This window comes from Marmota marmota, unplaced genomic scaffold (genome assembly GCF_001458135.2).
Source record: "Marmota marmota marmota unplaced genomic scaffold, marMar, whole genome shotgun sequence".
NCBI lineage: Eukaryota > Metazoa > Chordata > Mammalia > Rodentia > Sciuridae > Marmota > Marmota marmota.
Window position 1 is genome coordinate 18,621,490 of NW_025999913.1, and position 21,919 is coordinate 18,643,408.

The 21,919-nt window shown below is 50.6% G+C and overlaps 1 protein-coding gene across 8 annotated transcripts in view; it reads right to left on the reverse strand.

Annotated features, from left to right (window-relative positions):
• Ripor2 (RHO family interacting cell polarization regulator 2) overlaps positions 1-21,919 on the reverse strand; it is a 173,175-nt gene that overhangs the window by 12,681 nt on the left and 138,575 nt on the right. For 4 of the 8 annotated variants that reach the window (XM_048799868.1, XM_048799869.1, XM_048799872.1 and 1 more), the window contains exons 8-15: positions 19,580-19,643; positions 12,078-12,121; positions 10,921-11,046; positions 10,485-10,633; positions 9,211-9,343; positions 5,353-6,006; positions 2,126-2,304; positions 6-174 (exon numbers count right to left, since the gene is read on the reverse strand). In XM_048799868.1, the coding sequence (XP_048655825.1) occupies positions 6-174; positions 2,126-2,304; positions 5,353-6,006; positions 9,211-9,343; positions 10,485-10,633; positions 10,921-11,046; positions 12,078-12,121; positions 19,580-19,643 (1,518 nt within the window). Of the gene's footprint in view, positions 1-5; positions 175-2,125; positions 2,305-2,381; positions 3,561-5,352; positions 6,007-8,667; positions 8,821-9,210; positions 9,344-10,484; positions 10,634-10,920; positions 11,047-12,077; positions 12,122-19,579; positions 19,644-21,919 lie in introns of those variants that run through there. The other 4 variants (XM_048799874.1, XR_007346283.1, XM_048799873.1 and 1 more) reach the window with 4 other exon arrangements.

A 21,919-nucleotide genomic window follows, 5' to 3' on the forward strand; every position in this document is an offset into this window, starting at 1 on the left:
CCCACCTGGACGAGCTGGGTGCAGTACTGCAGGTGCCGCACGATGGCGATGTCCAGGCTCTCGTTCCCGGTGGTCAGCGGGAGGGGGCTGCCTGCCACGCTGGTCCCCACGCCTGTGTCTTCGGTCAGTGCCTCGCTAAGATGCCCCCTGGCTTCTGGGTGAACCGACCTGTAACTGGTGAAGCAGGGGGTGGGTGAGACGTGAGCCGTTTCCTTTGTGTACAGACCACGAGCCACGTCGGCCGGCTGGCACCAGGCCCCACGCGCCCACTGAGTCCGCCTTCCCTCGCCTCCTTTGAAAAGCAGAGGGGCCTTTCAGAAGCAAGCACTCAGCCTGCTGCTGACCGGCCCAGCATCAGAGGACCAAGAAAATGCATTGCCCTAGGGTCTCTGTCTCGTCTCCAGCAGTGAGCCATGCACATGCCAGGTGTCTCCCGAGGTCTTTTGAGTCAGGCCCTCACTGTGTGTTTGCCCCACTTTCCTGCTCTGTTGACAGGGCGATTTGCCAGATTTTCTGGGATTAAGTTGTCCTCTGTATCGGTGGTTTCCCAAGAGTAATGGCATTAAGAAATACCCTGTCACGGCCTTTTCCTGGCCCCAGATCAATTGCTTCTTGAAGACAAGGCAAAAGGAGGGTGGCCAGGAGGAAAGAGGAGACACTCTACTGGGGACAGAAGCTAGAAGGTGTCGAAGTGCTCAGAGCACAGCCGAGTCCTGCCTCCTGCTCTGTGCAAGCCCCACGTCCCCCTGCCTGAGGTCTTATCATGATGGCACTGATGTTATCCCATTTTATTCTGAAAGTGAATCTGTGTTGGGAGAATGGAACAGGGAGCCCGGAGAGTGTCCTGGTCACCAACAGGCAGCTTCTGCTTCTCGCCTCCTGCTCCTTTCTCAGTGCCCACCATGCAGAGACCCTCACCCAGGCTCAGCAGCTTGGAGGGCTCTGCTCTGAATCACATTTGCCTCCAGGGGAAGATGCTCAGCTGTGTCCAGGTGGTTGACACATGGTTCTCACACACACACACACACAGTTTTCTAATAATTCTGATAATATACAGTAAGACTGATTGAGTTAGATACATTTAACATTAATGTTCTGTAAACTGTACAAAAGAAATAATGTTTTTGTTATTAAATGCTTCCTTTAGCAAGAAGAAAAACAGTTTAGATGGATGCCTGGCTGTGATGTGTCACATAGCTAACGAGTTACAGAAAAGTTTAGTGAGGAAGTATGACGCCAATTCAGTCAAGCTAGACAATATGCAGAAGCAGAACTTAAATATGACATTTACTCATTAAATTTGCTTTCATTTTATTCCCAGTTTGCTCAAGGAATAAATTCTGGTTCTCACGTTGTATTTTTCTTTGTTGTTGCTTTTATCTTAGAAAAAGAAACCTTCTAGGAACAACAGAACCCCAAAACAATAACACCTCCCACAGAGAGAGCTGTAAAGGCTGAACAGAGAGCTTTGAAGATGTATTCATGTCACATTGTCCCAAAGGTACAATGTACCCCTTCCTGGGGGGAGTGTTTGTGTGTCTTTCTCGGTGACTGAGGGGCAGGTATGCCCATGGTGCTTGTCTGCCTTGGTCTGAAATCTCAAGATGCCCCCAGGACCTGGCTCTGAGAACTTGGCTCAGCTGCTCCAGGACCAGGCAGAGAAGGAGACCTTTCACCTTCAGGCTCCCCCACCCAGAGGTCACGTTTTCCACCCCGCTGTGGATAATGGCAGTTATTGGTTGTGATAGGACCTGGAGGAGCTTAGCCATCTGAAGACTCGCTGGGTGAAGGGGCAGGCAGAGCAAAGCCCAGCAAAGCCAAGGGCCGGGAAGGAAGAGGGCTCCAGGTGGGACCGGTCCGCAGTTCTCAAGCAGTGTACCCAGCGGGCTGGCGAGAACTGAAGGGCAGGCTGCAGACCACATGCACACACAGGACGCACACGCACACGGGACTCATCCAGCCATCCCCTCACTTCTGGGAGGGAAAGAGATCTGTCGTCCCTTAAGCAACCCGGAGGAGGTGAAGCTGTGCTTGACTGGCAAAAGGAGCCAAGTGCCGCGAGCAGGGCCGCGTGGGAGCTGTGCACCGGCCCCCGCGGGTGCACACGGCGCCTTGTCCCACTCACCTGCTCCTCTCGGGCTCGGTGTCTGAGAACACCGAGTCAGCACCGCCGCCACGGCGTGCCTCCTCCCCGTCCTCCTCCTCATCAAAATCAGAGGTGTTGAGGAAGTCAAAGCTTTCTAAAGCGCTTTCCACCGTGAGGCTGAGGCTGGAGGATCGGCTGCGGCTCACCGAGGGCTTGCACTGCAAGGCAGAAGGCACCGGGGACATGAGCACACCTGCAGGGAGGAGCCGGCACCTGCCAGAGGCCACACTTCAGCTCTCCTTTATCAAGCTTTTATTTTTTATTGGCATTTAAAATCTCCATATTCCAAAAAGAAGTACAACCACAGGTAAAAATGGCACAATATCTGGGGTTTGTTCCAAAATGATCCAGAGAGAGACACACAGGTAGAGGAACGGATAAAACAAGACTGGCCATGAGCTGACCATTGAGGACCAGTGTGGATGTGGGAATGTGCACATCCACTTCTGTTTGGAATTGTTATAATAAACATTTTTAGAAATGTCAACCAGAAATTTTTGGGAAACAGAAAGGCTATATTCCCCTCTACCTCGTGCTCATCCCCAAATAACACACAGCCAGCCAGCCCCGTGCAGGGCCACATGCTTATAGTTCCAGCTGCTGGGGAGGCTGAGGTGGGAGGATCACGTGAGCTCACTGGCTCAAGACCAGCCTGGGGCAACACAGTGAGACCCAGTCTCCAAAAAACAACAAATCAAAAACCAGCAGATGAAACTTAAGGGACACCAAGTCAATGCTGATTCCAATCTCTAATTTCAAGCGACCATGTCTTCAAAGTCCTGAGACCAGAGCTGACTATCTAAAGCACCTGGCTCTCCAGCTAGTCCTGGAGGCAAGTCCCAGAACACAAAGCCACTCTGATTCAGGGAGCCCACACTTTCTATGGAGAAGGCCTACAGCTGAGGTCACAGGCACAGCGTGTGGCTTCTTGAGCACCGGGGGGCTGAATGAGTGATATGGGCGTGACAGGAAGCAGCCTCACTTCCCTGAGCTTTGCCTTGAAAGGAACGAGCCCCACAGCCTCCCTGGCCAGGCCCTGGGATGTGGGGCCTGAGGCTGTGTGGCAGGACATGCGCAGAAACATGACCCGAAGATGACGCCAGGGTGACAGGCGCAGAGAGGGGAGACGGACGCCAAAGGCTCAAGAGGACGCTGGGGTGGACGGAAGGGGTCAAGTCCTGGCAGGGAGATGCGCTACGTGTCCTCCACGCTGCTAGCTGGCACTGCCCGATGAGTTCCCAGCACACGGCAGGAGGGGCCTTACAGGGCTCTGTCTCGGGTACTTAGGATGGCCCAAGAGCACAGGGGGAACTTCTGTCGCTGCTTTAAATCATAGTTGCTCCACTGGCCCTCAGGGATCTCCGTCCAAGAGGCAGCTTCGTTTAGTTTCTGATCCTCTAGATGTTTTAGCACCCTAGGAATGTGGGAGGGGGGGAGAGAGAGAGCTTTGTCCAGCTGATGCTTTAACTCTGGCTGGATGCAAAGCCACTTGCCCCAAACCCTCTGGACACCTTCAATCTCAAGGGGAGACAGAGAGCTATTTGGACTCAACCCGCGTCTGGGCTCTTCTTTCCTAAGCTTGCTATCTGTACAACCTGATCTTGTAGAGGATGGATAGGTTTGGGTATCATCTATAAAGAAGAAAGGGGTGGTTGAGGATTTCACTAGCAAGTTTTGGAACAAATGGAAAGGAATCCATGAGCTCCAGCCTTTCGTAAGACTAATGGATGCTGTGCGTACTGCTTCTGGATGGACTGAGCAGCGTCCTGGACTCCTGGAAAGGAGCTGCGACCCCCACAGGCTTGCTAAAGGCATTTGCTTAGGTGGGGTCAATTCATGTCTGAGGTCTTTTCTTTCTGTGGGCTGGGCATTGAGCCCAGGACCTCCTAAACACTAGGCAAGTGCTCTTCCACTGAGCTACAGCCAGCCCTGTGTCTTAGCTCTTTGGCTCACAAGGCAGAGCCGGTCAACTGTGCAGAAAAGATGCTCAGTGCAGGATCAGATCAGCAGCCTCCATGCCCAAGGCCTCAGATGGTGCTTTGAGCTATGAGTACTGAAAGCAGATTCCAATGCCCCTCCCTGTTTCTCAGAGCTATGTCCACAATGGAGCTAACCTGTCACCAGCATTTGAGGACCTGCAGAGTCAGAGGCTAACTAATCATCTAGGAGGGCACAAGTCCTCTCCAGGGCTGGGTCAGTGGGACTCGACAGAGTCAGGAAAGCCGTGGAAATGGAGATCCAGATGCCAGTGGCAAGGCCACATCTGAAAACTGCCACACAGAGGCTGTGGCCGCCTCTTGTGGCTGATTCTCAGTCTGCAGCCTTACTTTTAAGCCTGTTCAATACAACAGGTCCCCGTGGAGTTGCTCTTTCAAGAAAAAGGATCCAAGTTCCCTTCTATATGATCATAAGAATCAGAGTCGGAAAGCAAATAATACAAGCAGTGGCAGTGCGATTCAGGGCACAAATTCAAGCTCTGTCTTCATGTGCGGCATTTTAAAAAAATGTTAATCCACATGCCAGGGGAAGACGGATCCATTCTGATGTAGCAGAGATGAGGATCTTGTTCTCAGACCTCCCACCCAAGAGGAATCCGTCCCATTACTCTTAGTGGATCACCATGGATGGAGAAAAATATCTCTGGTGAACTCTGGCCTTCCCTGGCTTCCAGAGTGTGATGGCTGACTAAGTGCTGATCTGGGGTCCCAACTTGCAGATGGGAGGTTTCTTCCATCAGAGAGCATCGCTGGAGGACAGGGTGCCGTGGCTCTCATGCTGGGGCTGACCAGCTGTGACTCCCACCAGGGGAGGGCTCCTCTACTTCCTGAGAGGGACCCTGTCCAGTAACATCTGTGATGCTGTGCTGGTCACCATGCCAGCATTTCACTTTTAGGATTACAATGATTAGCTCTGGGACTAGACCGGTTCCGACATTCTTATGAGTTTTTAAATGAGCTCCTAATCAGTTTAGTGAAGTTGATCTGTTGTCAGGGAAATAAAAATAGATCTGCCTAAGTGGCATCAATAATCACTGCCATTTACCTGATGATCACCTCTTGATCCTGCGACTGGATAGGACTTAGAAGAAGGAGGAGAAGGAAGAGGCGGAGGGGGAGGGGAAGAAGAAAGATATGCTATCTTAACAGATAGTTGGTTTAGGACAGCTCTCTGCAAACCTAACCCAATGTCTCGGAAAAGGCACTTACTTTTAGAATATCATCCAGATGCATGACCTCTTGGTTCAGATCCTGAAACTCCTTGTACTCCTCCTTATGTGGTTCTAGAGCAAGAAACAGCCCACTCAGGGCATCCTCCAAGCTGCCATCCAGGAAGGACTCCCCACTGGCCGAGTCCTCAGAAAGCAGACGCTCTGTGGCTGCCGGCACCTCGGCCGAGGTGAGCCTCTTGACCAGCTGCTTCGTGACATTCCCTTCACAAGTGTCCAGCTCCACGGGCTTGAGCTCCGAGGCCTCATCCGACTCTTGCAGAAGGGCCTCGGCGACTGCATTCTCAAGGAACAGGCGCTCAGCCCCCAAAGCCGTGGCTGCGGAGGGTTTCCTGGGCTCCGCTGGGTCTTCCTGCAGGGGCGACTTGGGTTCCTGGCCTTCTCCCGAGGAGTTCCTGGAAGATGCCCAGCTGCCGTCATCCCCTCCCTGGTCCTGGGAGGGCCGGCCGGTGTGGCTGAGCTCTGCAGGGGTGATGGTGATTTCTGGATTCGCTGAGCCCGAGCTGGAGGGAGAGGCTGCAGGGCTGCAGGGGAGGGCACAGTCCCCGTTGGGCAGGTCACAGTTGCTGAGGGAGAGTGGCCTTTGCTCCTCAGCTGTCTTCCCAGTTTCAAAGATGTCATCGGGCAGATTCGCCTGAGGATAAAGACAGCCGTTATTCTCCATACACATGATGCATTAGGCAGGGTTTATTTTCAGACAAGATGTAAGGAGTCAACATGAAAGAGCTAGAACTTTCACATTGTTGTTTTATTCGTCGGTGTGCGTGTGTGTGTGGGAGGCAAAGGAAAATAAGTCCCTGGAAACTGCCTAGTTGAATTTAGGTGAAAGTTCACGGTGCCTGTTCTTAGGTCTGACATTTTCCACAAGAAGCTGTTAGGAGTGGGGTGGGATGGTTGCTTGCATTCTCAATCCCGGGATCTCACAGTGTTTGGCAGCCATACTTTGAGTAAGACTACGAATGTTTTCTACCTTAAAGGACTTGGCATCTACCTTAAAGGACTTCCCAACATTCTTGCTACTTTGCTTCAAGGATGTGATGCTTTGCTCTACTTTGGTTCTCAGAAATGATGTTTTGAAAACATCTACCCACAAACCCCAGACTCTTAAAAATGTTTTATTAATTTAGTAAACATGCCATAAATACTTCAAGGTCAACCATACATTTGCATAGCTTCTCTAGAAATGATTGAAAAAGACTAAGAAACAAACACCTATCTTCCATGAGGCACCCCCCCAGGCTCCCAGCGTGTCTAGAGGAAAGCAGATGCAGGCTGTGTCCCCGACAGGCTCTGCAGCGTGGAGGAGAAGTCTGCAGAGGGACGCTTTGTTCACGCTGGTGCTGCACTCGCTAAGCCAGCTTCCCTAGGCTGCATCTGTGTAGAGTGTCCAAATGCCAAATGCCGCTCTGTGTTTTCCAGTTATCTAACTCCTTCATCATGTTTTTCTGCATTCCAGATTGGATTCTTAAATCACCTTTGTGTCCACGAGTTCTGCACGTGCAGAGACGACCGAACACTGGAAATACTTGGAAAAAAAAATCTGTATTGAACACATACATTTTTTCCTTGTCTTATTCCCTAAACAGTACAGTGTAAGATGGAAGCCTTTGCTTAACCCATTAGGGTCAGAAGTAACCCAGAGAGGGTTTACAGTGCATGGGGATGTGTGGAGTTACATGCACATGCTACACTGTGTCGTCCAAGGGGCTGGGACCTGCTGCAGACACCAGGAATGACTGTAAATGGTCATCATCAGGCCAGTGCCCGTTTTACTTATATATAAAATGACAATTCTCATAAAACATTCCAGCAAGCCAAAAAGGAGCGGACCCAAGACAGGTCACATATGCTTGCAGAGGTGTCCGTGCCCCTGCTGCTGCTGGACATGCCCCTGCACATGCACTCAGACCCTCAGCGGGCCCCATGTCCTGGCCTTCACAATTCTTGATGAAGGAGAGGTGTAGTTAATGCCCTCTCCCTGCCCTGGGAGTTCACACTGAGCATTTCTAAGGCTGCCTGAATTCTGTCTCCAAGTATCGCAATCCTCACGAGCCCCAAGTAAACGTCATTCTTCTGTTCTTGACTGGGTTGATTTTACCTTGGTTGACAGAATGCAACTGAGGCGTGTGTCATGAGGTAAGTGTCCCAGCAAGGGGAGAGGCGCTGCCCAAGAGAGGACCTGCATCCAGCCTTCAACCCAGTGAAGGAGAGGATGGGAGAGGACAGGGACAGTGTATGCAAAGATACCAGATCCTGGAGGGACGTGGTGAGTTTGGAGGACAGTGGGTGCAGGGTAAGAGATGGGCCTGGAAGGTGGGCTGGGTGGGATGAGGATGGCTGTTTGGGGGACTTCAGGTGCATCCACAAGGCTGCACGAAGCCATTGAGCTTTCGTAACCTTGCTCCTGTTTAAACATGCTCTGAAACCCTCCTGACCTCCCAAACCCTCCAACCCGTGGCGTCGAGTGTGCATAGCATTGCGTGGACAGTCAGGTGGGCAGCTGAGTGAGCGCTATTGCTTCTTATGTATGACTCTGTGTACCTTTCCCCATACAGTCTTGTGAATTTCCCCTGAAACTCCACAAGAGTTCACCCTCATCCTTTTCATCTGTGCTTTCTGGTTCAATGAATAAGATGCAATTATTACTATGATGACATTGCTATTAGCCTGAAGACTTCAACTTCTTCTCCCTGGACATTCAAAGATGACTTTATGTGTCTGAGAAGAGCAGAATATTCCATGTATGTACACGTATTCTCTTATGACACCATGTGTCACTCATATAAAGTAAGCAGCCTGCTGTATCCCTGTTTCTTCTACTACAGCATTGAAGAACTAACATGCTACGATAAACCAAGACCCACAACCTCTTTAGATAGACACGGTGCTAGTAAAATCAGTCTAAGTCCTTCAAAGACTTGAAGGCCAGTCTTTGAAAGGCTGATACTTTCTGAAATAAAACCTCCTTTGCTTTTAAGGATAGCTGTGTTTTTAAAAATAAAAATCTGGTTACCATGGATATCTTTGCCACAGTGGAGAAAAATCACAGCACAAAACAGGGCTTATCTAAGGAGAATTCACACAAGTTGCATGCACGGCCCGCCTGGAGAGCAACGGAGAGGTGAGAGAAGACATGCAGGAAGGCTGGGGTGGCTCAGGGCCAGAGTGCTAGCTGCAGCCGAGGTCCTGGGTCCAACCCCAGTGCCAGAAGAAAAAGAAGGGACATGCAGAAGCATCATGCAATGGGCCCTGAAGTCACGAAGTCAGGCACGTCACCCGGGCAGGCCACACTCACATAGAACTCTAGCACAGCCATGGGGCTCAGGCCGAGGGAGGGCAGGTCCCTGAGAGAGCGGCTGCGGTGCACCTTGGCAAAGAGAGTGTCCCTGGAGGCGCTCAAGACAGACAGCCACCACGGCCTGTCTGCAGAGGGACGCAGCCGGCTCCTCTGAAGTCAGAGTAGGGCATGGGGCGGGGGTGAGTGGAGAGAATCAGGTTACTGTGTTACCCTAGCTTGCTAGCAGGTGGGCCGAGGCCCATACCTACATCCACTTCTCTCAATGACTAATGCTAGAGAACATTTGGAACGGTCTACCCAGTATCGTCCAGCAGTAGGTAAGGACAGGGAGGGAAGGAGAGGAAAGACCAGGGACCACTGTTCACGGACCAAAGGCAACGGGGAGGTGGCTTCCTCAGCCAGCCCTTGACTAGGAAGACCTTTAAGAATTGCGTGAGTAGGCGTTCCTGAGAACCCCAACACCCGCTGCTGGGCATCTCAAGTGCTGGGCACAAGCACGACTCAGATACAACTTGTACTCCAGAGTTACATGGAACTTACAAAGAAGGAGTGGTCTTTGAAGGTGGGCGTCTCCGGGGTGCCCTGGCTGTACATGGACATCCTCCTCTGGAGCGCTGCCGTCTTGTTCCCCGCCCCACCCGAGGATGGGGTCGTGTCCTCCACGTCAAAGGGACTGCAAAACAACAGGCAGCCACCCGTTAGTCACTTGTGACCGCAGGACTGCAGGCCAAGAGAGCACTTCTTTGAGGTCAACTCAAACTAGGGCACTGGGCTGGTTTTGGCCAAACTGTTTGTCAGAAAATAAGCCAAGAAAAAAGAAAGTGGAGCAGAAAATGGAATTTAGAGCTCCCGAGGGACCACAGGTGATCACAGCTGTAAGCACCAGTTCCCTCCTGGCCTAGGTGTGTCTGTGTCCTCGTGAACCTGGAACCGAGGACTCACTAAAGCTGGCTCCAACATAACCAGATGTTGGGGAAGTTGTGAATATTCTCGAGCTCTGTCGGGCAAGACCCTGAACAGCTCGAGCAGGGAACAGACTGCTGTTTGATTCTGAGGAAAAACTCCAAAACGGAATCCCACCACTTTCAGTCGCTAGAGCGCCCCACGAGCCGCCGAGGATGGCAGCCTGCTCGCGGGGGTGCTGCTGATCATCCTGAGGCCCTGGTCATCCAGCAGGATGGCCTGCTCTGTGATGTCAGCGGCTGCACTGGCCAGGAGGGCAGGGCTGGGCAAAGGCTGGCACTGCTTCCTAGAGAGGCAGCAGGGTCTTGGCCACGTCCACACTGACTCCGACGTGGAAGGGAGGCCCCGAATGTCACTGGGTGGGCCAGTGGCATGACATCCAGTGTGGACGGCAGGAGGAGACCCTGGAAAGCCACCTGTAAATTCTACAAGAGCTGCCTCTTGCCTGTGGAAATGCTCTATTTCAGTAAAGGACGCCTAGGGGGCATCTGCAGTCCTCCAGGGCAGCGGGAAGTGAAGTCCGTGGGTAAGAAGGCTAAGCAGGGACCCGCCTGAGGCAAAGCCTCCCTCTCTGGACAGTTTACTGTAGCTCCCAGTGGTTTGCTTGGGAGCCGTGATTCTTGGTGTCTCTGTTTGCAGGTAGAGAGGGAGGGAAGAGGCACAGTAAGAGGCTTAAAGTAGGGAGAAGGGGAGCAGGGCCACGGCCAGCTTATCCACAGGCCCTCGCCCAGCAGGTCTGCTGCAGCCCCTCGGTCTGCTCCGTCAGGCTCCCTGCCCTGCCGACGTCCACACCGGCCTCCCAGCACCTGCAGCACACGCTGCCCCAGGCCGACAGGAAAAGGGCAACTTACTACCAGGTGATCTCCAGGTTCAGCTTGATGGTTCCAAGGTCGTTGATGTCCACGGCCACCACCTGCGGCCGGGCTGCAAACAGCTCTTTGGTCTCACAGGTCACACTGCCCACCAGGAGGTGAGTCGCCAGCCCTTTGAGCTCTGTGACCTGGCAGGAAGACAGGCAGAGAGAACAGGGAACGGGCTTCCCCTTTTCCTTTTTCTGAACCAGCTGGTGGCTTCTTTCAGAAAGAAACGGTCCAAAACCCGAGGCAGGTATCTCAAAATCCCATCTCAGGGCTGCTCTGCTCACTTTCTTACAAGGGCAGCTGTCCTTGTCCCAGACTTGTGGGGACAGGAGCCTGTGAGATGGCAGAAGTCTTAGGGAAAGGCTGCCCCTGACGGATCATCCAACTTGGCACCAGGAAGACCACAAGAGGCAGGGGCAGTACTGACCTTGATGGAAATGAACCCGACGATCAGGGGCAAGAAGACGGTCTCCTCCCCATCCCAGCTCTGTTTGCCGTTGACCTCTATCTTGCCCTTCAGCTTCCACCTCTGCCGGCCGCACTTCATGAAGACCTGGGGGCAGACATGCCAAGGCCTCAGGCTCCACTGCCCTGGCTCGCTCCCCAACACCAGGACAGGGCGGGGAGGCCCGCAAGGGCGGCCCCCCATCACCCCAGCCGCCTGTCCTGACCATGACTGGGGAAGGGACATGTTAAAGGGGGCACCTCTGCTTCCCCAAGACGAGGCCTGGAGGCGTCTCAGTAAAGTCCCGGCCCTCGCCCTTGGGTCCCCCCTCATTTCTTCTATGTCAGTAGAACAGCCATGGGACTAGTTCTTCAGGGCTCTGATCCTCCAAGAGACCAGAGCCCATCCCTAAAGCCTGCCTGGAGACACCTGCCCCTGGGTGACGAAGCAAGCTGGCAAGGCTGTGACCCACACATGCTCTGGGGAGGCTGTGCAGGCTCTCCCTGGTCAGGCAGAGGGCACGGGAGGAGGTGGACAAATCATTATGTGTGGTCTCTTGAGAAGGGGAACACGGGAAAGGACTTTGTACTGCGTGGAGTTGGTGTTTGTATGGACAGGCCTGCGTATCTATCCTTCTTCAGTCATTACACTTAACAGGTCACGGTCCTGGATTAGGTCTTCGATTAGGGGGAAAAAAACCTGCTAGGAATTACAATTCTGGGGCATGCGCAGAATCTGAAACCAGACTGTATAAGAAGACAAGAGCCAGAGTGAGCCACTCTGGGAGCTGTGTGCTGCTGTGCGGACCATCCTCCCACTCCCCGGAGGACGCCGGGCTGGAGGGCCAGGCTGGGGGACCAGGCGGGAGGGCCAGGTGGGTGGCATCCTACTCTATAACAGCGCAGCTGAATCGTAGGGGCTCGAGGGCAGCAGTGATAACTAAGCCACTGTGGCACAAGGTTAAAAGTGGGGAGTCCGGGGAAGGGCAGGTGGCAGGTCTTCACGCATCTCCAGATCTTCTCATGGGCTTAGAATGTTTCTCCAAATAAAAATAAGAAACACTCCAGAAGCAAAAACAATACCACTAGCCCTGGCCCCTCAGGTCTTCAGTCCCCACCTGTGGATCAGAGAATACTCACTTCGTATTGGTCTCCGGGGCAGAGGCGCGCAAAGCCAGCCAGACCTGCAGGCAAGCAGTTAGGACGTGAGGTGCTGAAAGTGTGTCCCCGAGGCCCGTGCCGCACACTGAGAAATCCAGGTGCAGTGCCACACTTTGGCAAACCTCAGATAACATTTTTGGGGCCATCTGTATGGAATAGCTTTTTTTGGGAGTCCCTTCTATGGTGGCTGGAGAGGACATTCCTTGATGGGGGGGATGGGAGAGGATTTCTGGGGCAGGGACACTGCTCCAGGGTGGCTAGAGTTCTGGGCACCTCGGCAGGTTCCAGGGTCAGGGCATTAGGGCCCGAAAGACACCCTCACTTGTTTGTGTACATGTTCCCATAAAAATAAACGGGTGTCTAGTCTTCCTTCCTGTTGTGAGACTGGAGGTTTCTTTGGGCTTCCCAGTTAAGGCTACAGCCCACCCCTTCCTGTTCTCCCATCCTTCCCACCCAGCACCCTGATGCCGCCATCTACTGCATTATGAAATCACTGCATTTACACCAACTTGTGATTAAGACAAATCAAACCAGCCCTCCCCCTGACAACAACCTGCACCCGCAGAGGGGAGAGGTGGCCTCCCGGCTCTGGCCATTTCTGAAAGGACCCGCTCCATCTGAGGCCTGGCACGCTTTCTATCTGCTGCAGCAAAACCAAATCTCGGCAAGCTACCCGGCCCCTCCTGGACTTCTGGGAACGCTGGCTCTGGCCAGTCTCTTTCTTCTTTCTAACAACATGTACTGAGAGCTTGCTGTGGGTGAGGGTCTGCACCATGCATCAGGGTAACTATTTGGAAATCAGGAAAGATTTCCCAGATACCCACAGTATGGAACAAAACACGGTTAGAGCAGCTGAGGGCCTGCAAACTGGAAGACAGATTAAAGTGAGGCTCCTTTCTGCACTACCTATCAGCTAGCCCACCCTAGATGATTTACCTAACCCTGTTTCTTCACCTTTAAAATAGAGATAACAATGTTCACTTTATAAAATTGTTGGTAAGGAAACAGATGGTATCTGACACATAGTAGGTGCTTAGAATGTGGTAAGGGTTACATACCCATGTATTGAGCACATGATGTATACTATTCATTTAAAAGATGTGCTCTCCCCAGGCACAGTGGTGCATGCCTATAATCCTAGTGGCTTGGGAGGCTGAAGCAGGAGGATTACAAGTTTGAGGACAGCCTTAGTAACTTAGCGAGACCTGGTCTCAAAATTAAAAAAAATAATAAAAATAAAAAGGGGATGTAGATCAGTGGTAGAGCACACCTGGGTTCAATCTTGAGTAGAAACAAATATGATCTACAACAAATTAATACCCATCAGGGAAGCAAACAGCAAAGAAGAAATGATAAAAGATCTTTGCTTTTTTTCTTATTTTGTGTTTTTATGAGAATGTATTCCTTACATAATTAAAATAAAAAATAAAAAGAGACAGACTGCCTTTCATCTTCTGTAGGACAGCCTCACGAGGAGAGCGGCAGTGACAGCAAACTTCGTCACAGCAAGGTGGGCCTTGCTCTGCAGGCAGGTGAGGCTGGGCGAGGGGCCTGTGCGTTCCACCACCCTTTTTTCCTTTTTGGGAGGTGCTAGGAATCGGACCCTCCATCTCAGACATTCTAGGCCAGTGCTCTACCACTGAGCTGCGCTCTCAGCCCCCCAGAGTAGTTCTGAAAGGCCTACTGTGTGTCAAGCCTGAGTATGGAGCGGGAGAAAGGCATGCCCCAACCCAGGGCTCACGGCAGAGGCTGATCAGTAATCCCAGCTCCATCTGATCAGCTGCTCTGGCTTCAGTGGGCTGCTTCCTGCCAATCATAAAGCAAAGCCTTTGTACTGACAGGGACCCAAAGTCTGAAAATTTTAATCAAGGAACTAAATAAATGCAATAGAAATGGGGAAAAAAATCTTTGTCACTTTTTAACTTTCTGGTTAAAAAATATCTGTGGTAAAACTTCCAATTAAGGGCTGAAGTTGTGGCTCAATGGCAGAGTGCTTTGCCTAGCACATGTGAAGCACTGGGTTCAATCCTCAGCACCACAGAAAAATAAATAAATTAAATAAAGTCATTGTGTCCATCTACAACTACAAATTTAAAAAATTCCTATTAAAAATTTAGTACAAATGTTTACAGTGAAGTTTTAATAAAAAATTAAAAAATAAGGCAGAATGCAAAGTGTCATGAAGAGTCTTATCTCAACTACATATAAATGTATCCAAAGGAACAAATCTAGAAAAACTGACCAACACTTAGGAATAACTATCTCTAGTGGGTGGAATCGGGGAGAAAGTTAAATATTTGATGACAAACATTTGATTTCTACCTATTAACTATGTAATTTCTATTTGATTTTCAAAAGATCATGTGATTGGGTTGGGGTTGTGGCCCAGTGGTAGAGCACTAGCCTAGCATGGGTGAGGCCCTGCACCACATATAAATAAATAAAATAAAGGTCTGATGACAACTAAAAAATAAAAAAAAAAAAAAAAGAAAGAAAAGATCATGTGATCAATTATTTTGTAACAAAAAAGATATAAAAGAGCTACTAACATATTGGTAGTCAACATAAACACATGGAAAAGGCTTGTTGGGTATTTATGATTATTTTAACAAAGTTTAGTACTGGGTAGAGCAATTATGTATATTTTTAATTTATGGGATATATTTCTCAATTTTTTTTTGGGGGGGGGTATGGGGATTAACTCAGGGGCACTCAACCACTGAGCCACATCCCCAGTCCTATTTTGTATTTTATTTAGAGACAGGGTCTCCCTGAGTTGCTTAGTGCCTTGCTTTTACTGAAGCTGGCTTTGAACTCACAATCTCCCTGCCTCAGCCTCCTGAGCCGCTGGGATTACAGGCAGTGCCACCATGCCCTGCTTTCTCAGTGTTTTAAAAATTATAAGGCACAACTTTCAAAAGTCGCTGCACCGAAATTCAAGAAGACACAAACATCCTGTTTCTGTTTATCCAGTGATTTCTCAGTTGCAGCCTGAGAGGAGATGATTTTGATGAGCTGGTAGAAAACAGCCCTGTGATTCTTAGATCCGTAACACAGAAAAGATGTCCAAATAACTAACGGGTTCCTGCTTCCTCTGCCTCCTCACCTCGACATTTATAGTCTTTGTATTCTGGGTTCTTTTTGCATTCAACATGAATTTAGCCATCTGAAGAAGACAGGGATCATGTCACAAGGTGCCTCTCCTTTACCAAGAGCTGGGTAACAAACTGTGACTCTACAGGACACCGCTCTTCCACCCCACTGATGGGCTGGGGTTAAGACAGCACAGGGCTGAGAAGCGCTAAAAGAACCTGCTGTTGCCAGCAGCCGTCAGTAGGTGGCAGCAACTCACCAGCTTGTCCAGCGCACCCAGCCAGTGGTCCATTCAGAAGAGCTTTTATTAATAGTTAAAGATGGCAAGACACTTAGAGGATTTAACTGAATTAAGAGCAGAATTAGAGAAACCCATTTTCACTAATAATTTAGGGCCCTTAGTCTTTAAAAAACAGACTTCTGAAGGAAAGCATAATTGGCTGCCTTTCACAAATCCAAAGCTTGACATGCTAATTCTAATAAAAATCCAAGGTGCTTTTAAAGAAAAGCCTGCAAATGAGTTTGGGACTGATTCATAGCCTGTTTATGTGTGCAACTACAATAAAACCTTGGTTAAAAAGACACTGGGCTGCTATGGTTGCTAGATAAAGGTGAGGAAAGGGGAAAATCCTTTGACTTTTTTTCCCCTTTCAATATTGCCAGAAATTTCATATCTGAAAACCTTAACTGAAAGTTGTTAAGCACTTTCCTGGAACTGCTTGTAGAGGTGTCAGAGACTCTGATCACAGCCAGGACGCAGCAGAAAGGAGGCCGTGGCCCTGGCAGAGCTCCCTGAAGCTCTGCCTGTGTGTGCAGGTGCACTCGAGTGGCAGTGGCAGTGCGTGGGCTGTCGGCTCCTCGCACACTCGGGCACGTGGGGCTCCTGTTCCCAGTCAGGAAAGTGGAATGTTTTGTTTCTCCTCCTGCAGTTTGGGGATCACTGTTGCACTCTGGGAAGTTTTCCTCAGGACCACTCTGAGGCCGTCTGGCTTGAGCCCCGAGGGGTGAGTGGAGGGAGGCCCCAGGGACTTGTGAGCTCTTCACAGCCTCAGTGGAGGGCAGGAGCCACAGGGAGCAGCCGCCCACGGGTGGCCTGTGCCCACACATGGACGGGCCAGAACGCCTTCCAGGGCTTCTCCCACTTGCACCAGGATCTTCCTTCTCAAGAGTCACCCTTCCTGCCCCTGGGACACTGCCCGTGGCTGACGGCGGCTCCTCGTCAGCCTGACTGACTTGCTGACCAGCTCTCCGGAGGCCCACTGGGCCCCAAAGCTGAAGGAGTTAGCCCAGACTTCAGGACGTGCTTGGAACTCAATTAGCCTGAGGTCATCGGGAAGAAAACCGGTTTTCCCCAAGGAACCTCCATCCTGGTCCCCCGTCTCCGTCTCAGAGCTAGTGCTCCCTCCGCAGGGGCATTCCCGGCATTTCAGAATCTGGCCCCAAAGAACTGCCCACGTCTCCCAACAAGCACTCTGCCGCCCAGGTCTTTTCTCAGGCTCCTTCTTCTTCTGTTTTTTTTTTTTTTTTGTACTGGGGATTGAACCCCGGGGCATTCTACAGGGAGCTACAAACTCAGCCTTTCTTATTTTTTATTTTGAGGCAGGTTCTTGCTAAGTTGCTGAGTCTGGCCTTGAGCTTGTGATCCTCCTGCCTCAGCCTCCTAAGTGGCTGGGGTGATAGGCGTGCACCACTATGTCTGTCCTGTCATTTTTCTTTTTTTTTTAATTTAAATCAGTGGTTCCTTTTAGCTGTCCATGACAGTAGAATTCATGTTGATAGAACCGTGTCCTGTCATTTTGGAAGCAGCTTCCCTTCTTTGGTGTGTGCTACCCCGGTCCTGCTGATTCTAATTCATGGGTGACACTGTGAAGCCTCCTTCCGTCCTCCCCACTCCTCCCGCCTCCCCTCAGGCCCCCACAGCCATCTGGTCATGTTATTGGTCCAGCTGGTCACTTACTCCATTGAATTAGGCGCCCTGGCCCACGTCTACACTTCCCCAGGAGCTCTTGTGGAGCTCAGGCTGGGACCATCATGAGGCACCCAGGAAGCACTTTGTCCACGTGGGTGTCACCGGGGCCCTGCCATGGTCGTTAGTGCGTGTTGGGGTGAGGCAGGAGGGGAAGTGGGAAGGGTGTGGTGGGAGGAAGTTAGGGTTGCCAGGTCTGAGGGCATCGTGCAACTGCTTCAGTTGGTCGATGCGTGCGTTGGGGTGGTTATTTTTACCAGAACGAGTAACAGAAGAAATCTACCCTGGCAAAGAGCTAGGATTTCTTGGCAGCAGGCAGGGCTTCCCTTGCCCTTTCTGCAGGGAGGGGTGGGTATCTACAGGGCGTTACCCTCCGAAGGCTGCACAGATGTGGCCTCCGGCTTTTATGTGACATTAGGAAAGCAGAGGTGACAGAAGTCCATCCATGGGAAAGCAGAGTCAGCCTCAGGTCTGAGAGCCTTGGGAGAAACCCCTGGGCCAGGTGGGAGCTGAAGGTCAGCAGCCCATCACCATGCCCACCTACCTAGCTCTGGTAGCAGCAGGGTGATTCTCGGGCCTCTGGGGTGGTAGGGCCCCCATACCACCCATGGCTGTCAACCAGCCCTGAGGACCATGTGGGTGGGTGGGCAGCCCTTCCCTCACCCCAAGGTGTCTGTGTGGGGTGGGGAACCTCCCCTAGCAGAGACCACCCTTTGAGCAAAAGAGTGCCTGTGTGGGGTGGGAGATCTCTCCCAGCAGGGACCACCCTTTGAGCAAGAACTTCCTCACAGTGTGTGGCTGGGTCGGGGCTGCAGGAGCCAAGAGCCTGGAATTCAGTTTCAAGTTCAACACCCACTAACTGTGTAACTTCCGGGACTAGTCACTGAAGCTCCCTGAGCCCTCATTTCCCATGTATGAAATGAAGAGATTTTCCCTCTCACCAAAAACTGAGGCTTCAGGTAACAGTGAGTATCGGAAACAGGAGCAGCAGGGCCCACCCTGTGCTTGTCCACAGGGGTGGCGCTGGCTGCTGACGGCAGCATCCTCAAAGTTAAAAACATCCTCTAGGACCCCACCCCAGCGCCATGTGCTCTGGCTTCCTGCAAGGGGCTTTGAACTACTGACTCGGGTGGAGAGTCTGGAAAGTCCTCAGGAAGAGAACAGAATTGAAAACCCGGACAGGTGCAAACACCCGAGGCTGAACAGGATTCAGGGGTTCTGAAAACAAGTATGCAGCACCACCGGGGAGCTGAGGGCCAGGGCCCTCTTGTTCCAGGTGTACCCACTCAGAGGTCCTCACTCCACCCACAGGGCACAGTGCACCTCCAGAGGCAGGGGATTCATTTGTAAATGAAGCCTTCCTGTTGAGCACTCTTTAAAGAAGTCTGCCTTCTTAACTTCCCTAATTGCAGAAAGTAGACAAGAGGGTGATTAAATCCCCATTAACAGCCCAGGGAACAAGCTACTTAAAAATCCCAGAGAAAACAGAAGGCTAAGCACCAGCCCTGGGCTGCAGTCAAACAGAAATGGGCCTCCTGCCTGGCCACCGAGCTGTGGATCTGGTGACCCCTGGGCCGGTTCCATCTGTAGCCAGACCTCCCTTTTGTTCTGAAGATGCTGTGATATAAATCAATGATGCCTCTAGAATGGAACTTTCTGGAATGAACACCACAAAGGCGCAGTCCTCTGTGACTAAACGATTGGTGGTAGTTTACAGACACACGGGAGTAAAGGAGCGGTTCAAACCACACGGCAAGGAGGCCAGCCGGCAAGTCTGGAGTGAGACACTGCCCAATGGGGGCTTCTACCAGACCACGGAGGGGAAAGGGGGCATGGGTTCGTTTCAGATTAAAGGAGACCTAAAGGTATACCCACCAACTAATCATGATGCATGGTCCTGATCCTAACCCAAGCAAATTGACTGTAAGACAACTGGGGAAATTCAATAATGAAATGGGTTACCATCGGGCCTGTTGACTTTGTTAGATGTGGTAATGTGACAGGACTCGGCACACAGCTATAATAAGATGGCCCTATTCTTCAAGACATGCACACTGGAGTACCAGGGCAGCCTGACAGAACTAGGTTTCATTTCATCAAAGGACTTCTGATTCATCAAAGGGAAAACAAACACAAGAAAACAGATCAGGCAAAAGTCTGCTAATTATTAAATCTAGGTGATGGGTGTATGTTTATGAAGGTTCATTGTGATGTTCTCTCCACCTTTGTGTATGTTTGAAGTTCTTGGATAATGAATGTACTTTTTTAAGTCTGAAGGCAAGACTCAGGACGAGAAGCACCGATATGCTAACGCCGTGTTGGGGCTGAGCATGGGCGGCCCTATCTGTGCAAGGAAACAGGAGCATGTGTCTCAGACCTCAGGGAGCTCTGCAGAGCACTCTCCCTGATGGGAAAGGATTACCTTTCATCTTGATGGAGAACTCCCCCAGCAGATTCTCCAGCTCCGCTTCCAGGGCACACATATTCTGTGGGGCAGAAAGCAGAGGGGCATTAGAGTGGCCTTCTTTCCCAGGCATTCAAAGCAGAGGTCATTTTAATAGCACGGCAGGCCCTGCATGAACAAAGGGAGTGGCAGAGCACAGCCTTTGAAACATTCTTGCCAAATGTTTAATCTGAGGCTAAGCAGGACATCCAGGCGTTGATGAACAAGTTGGATTATCCCAAAGACAAATTCAGAATGTGGGATATTCTATGAGAACTGGCTTGGACTCTCTCTCTCTCTCTCTCTCTCTCTCTCTCACACACACACACACACACACACACACCCCATCATGGTGAAACAAATTCTAAAGAGAGGGAAGAGACATAGTATCCAATTGCAACACCTTGACCTTGATTACAACCTGATTTGAAAATTAAGCAAATAAACTAAAGTAGCTATAAAAGGCATCAATGGGCTTAATAGGAGAAACCTGAAAGTGGACGAGATGTTAGATAATTTTACAGGAGGACTGTCGATTTTCTTAGTTGCAATGGAATGTGGTTATGCAGAAGATGCACTGTTACTGTTAAGAAATCCACGGCCCCTGGGTTCAATCCCCAGCACTGCAGAGATGCAGAGAGAGAGAGAGAGAGAGAGAGAGAGAGAGACAGAGAGAGAGAGAGAGAGAGATACCATGTGTTAAGTGGCCTGAGTTACCTATTCTACAGCATACATATTTGAAAACATAATGCTGAATACCATATATAGTTTTTACTTATCAATGAAAAAGATTTTTAAGAAGAGATCCATGCTAACATATTTATGAAATGAAATGTCACGATATCTTATTCTCAAGTGACTTGGAAGAAAAACTAATCCCATGAGAGGGAGAGAATATGACAAGACGTTACCCGTGGGAAAATCTCGGTATGGGGGTCTGGTATTCAATACACTCACTAGTCTTTCAACTTTTCCATAGGTTTAAATTTTTTAAATAAAAACCGGGGGCAAAAAGAGCACAGGAACTCAATTCTGCTCAGGTAGGCCTCCTGCTGCAGTGCCATATCCCCCGAAAAAATGATTCCTGGGTCTGACGAGGGTCCACTCCTCAGGCTGAGGTTGAGGGAAGCACGGCAGCAGCATGTGGGTGGGCACATCCCTCCCCATCCTACCCCACAGCGTCTGAGGACCTCATCAGAGCAGCCAGGGTCGGATCCTGCACAGTCAAATCCTGGCTTTTGCGGTGGCAAGAGCATACGCCACAGAAATGTCAAGAGAGGCACGCAGCCACGCAAGTCCTAGTCGACTTTCTCCTCTAAGGCGGCCCTTCCTCTCGCTGAAACTGAGCCCCACACCTTTGACTCTGAGCAAAGTCACAACCCCATGCCCTGGCACTTAAGCCAGGCTGGGTGTTTCTGAAATGCCCTCTGCGGCTGCGGTAGGTTCTCTGCCTCTGTGCTTTGAGCAGCCTCCATATTGGAACTGCTCTTTTGATTTCAGAGATCTACAGAAACAAGGACTTACGGACCAGGAATGCTTCTGAGCTGGGGGGTCTTTACCTCTGGGTCCGTGCACTTGGGTGGGGTGAGTAGGAGGAATCACATCCACTAAACTCGGCCTAAGACATCCATGTCATGCATGCAGAAAGAAGCCACAGCAGTACCAGTGGCACCCATGTGTGACCTTGACACCGAGACAGCAATCACAAGTTGGTGTCACATCATGTCTTACAGATAACTTTAAGAAACCATATATATTTTTTCCTGCCTTGAAATCTTACTAGCTCTTAATATTAATAGAGTAGTAGCACCACACTATACCACACATTTGACTTTAAAAATATTGTGACAACTGTATTGACAATATGGAAATAGTTATTTCAATGTATAATTTTATTCTTTGAATTCCTATCCTATTTATGCATTAAAAACATTATTTTGAAAAGGAAAGTTTAGGTAAGAAGTGAACTGTTTTAGACTCTGTGGAGAGAGAATCGTGGTTCAGACGAGGCAGTGGGCAGGGTGTGCACAAAGCCATCCTGAAGCAGATGCCCAGCCCTGGGGCTTGTCCAACATGCCCTGGTCAGGCCAGGCGATGACTTCATTCATGAAATCGGATCTCTGAATAAAGGCCCAAGGGATAGTGAGAAGTGCAGCTTTAATAATTCAGCCACTTCATCAAGGACATTGGTATCAGGTGACCCCAGGAGGGCCTGGCCCCAGAGACTGTCAACCAGGACCTCACAACAGCACACTTCTGTTCACGGCTCTTTATCTTGTCTCCTTGGAGATAAAAGTCCCTCTCTCACACAGAGTTGCA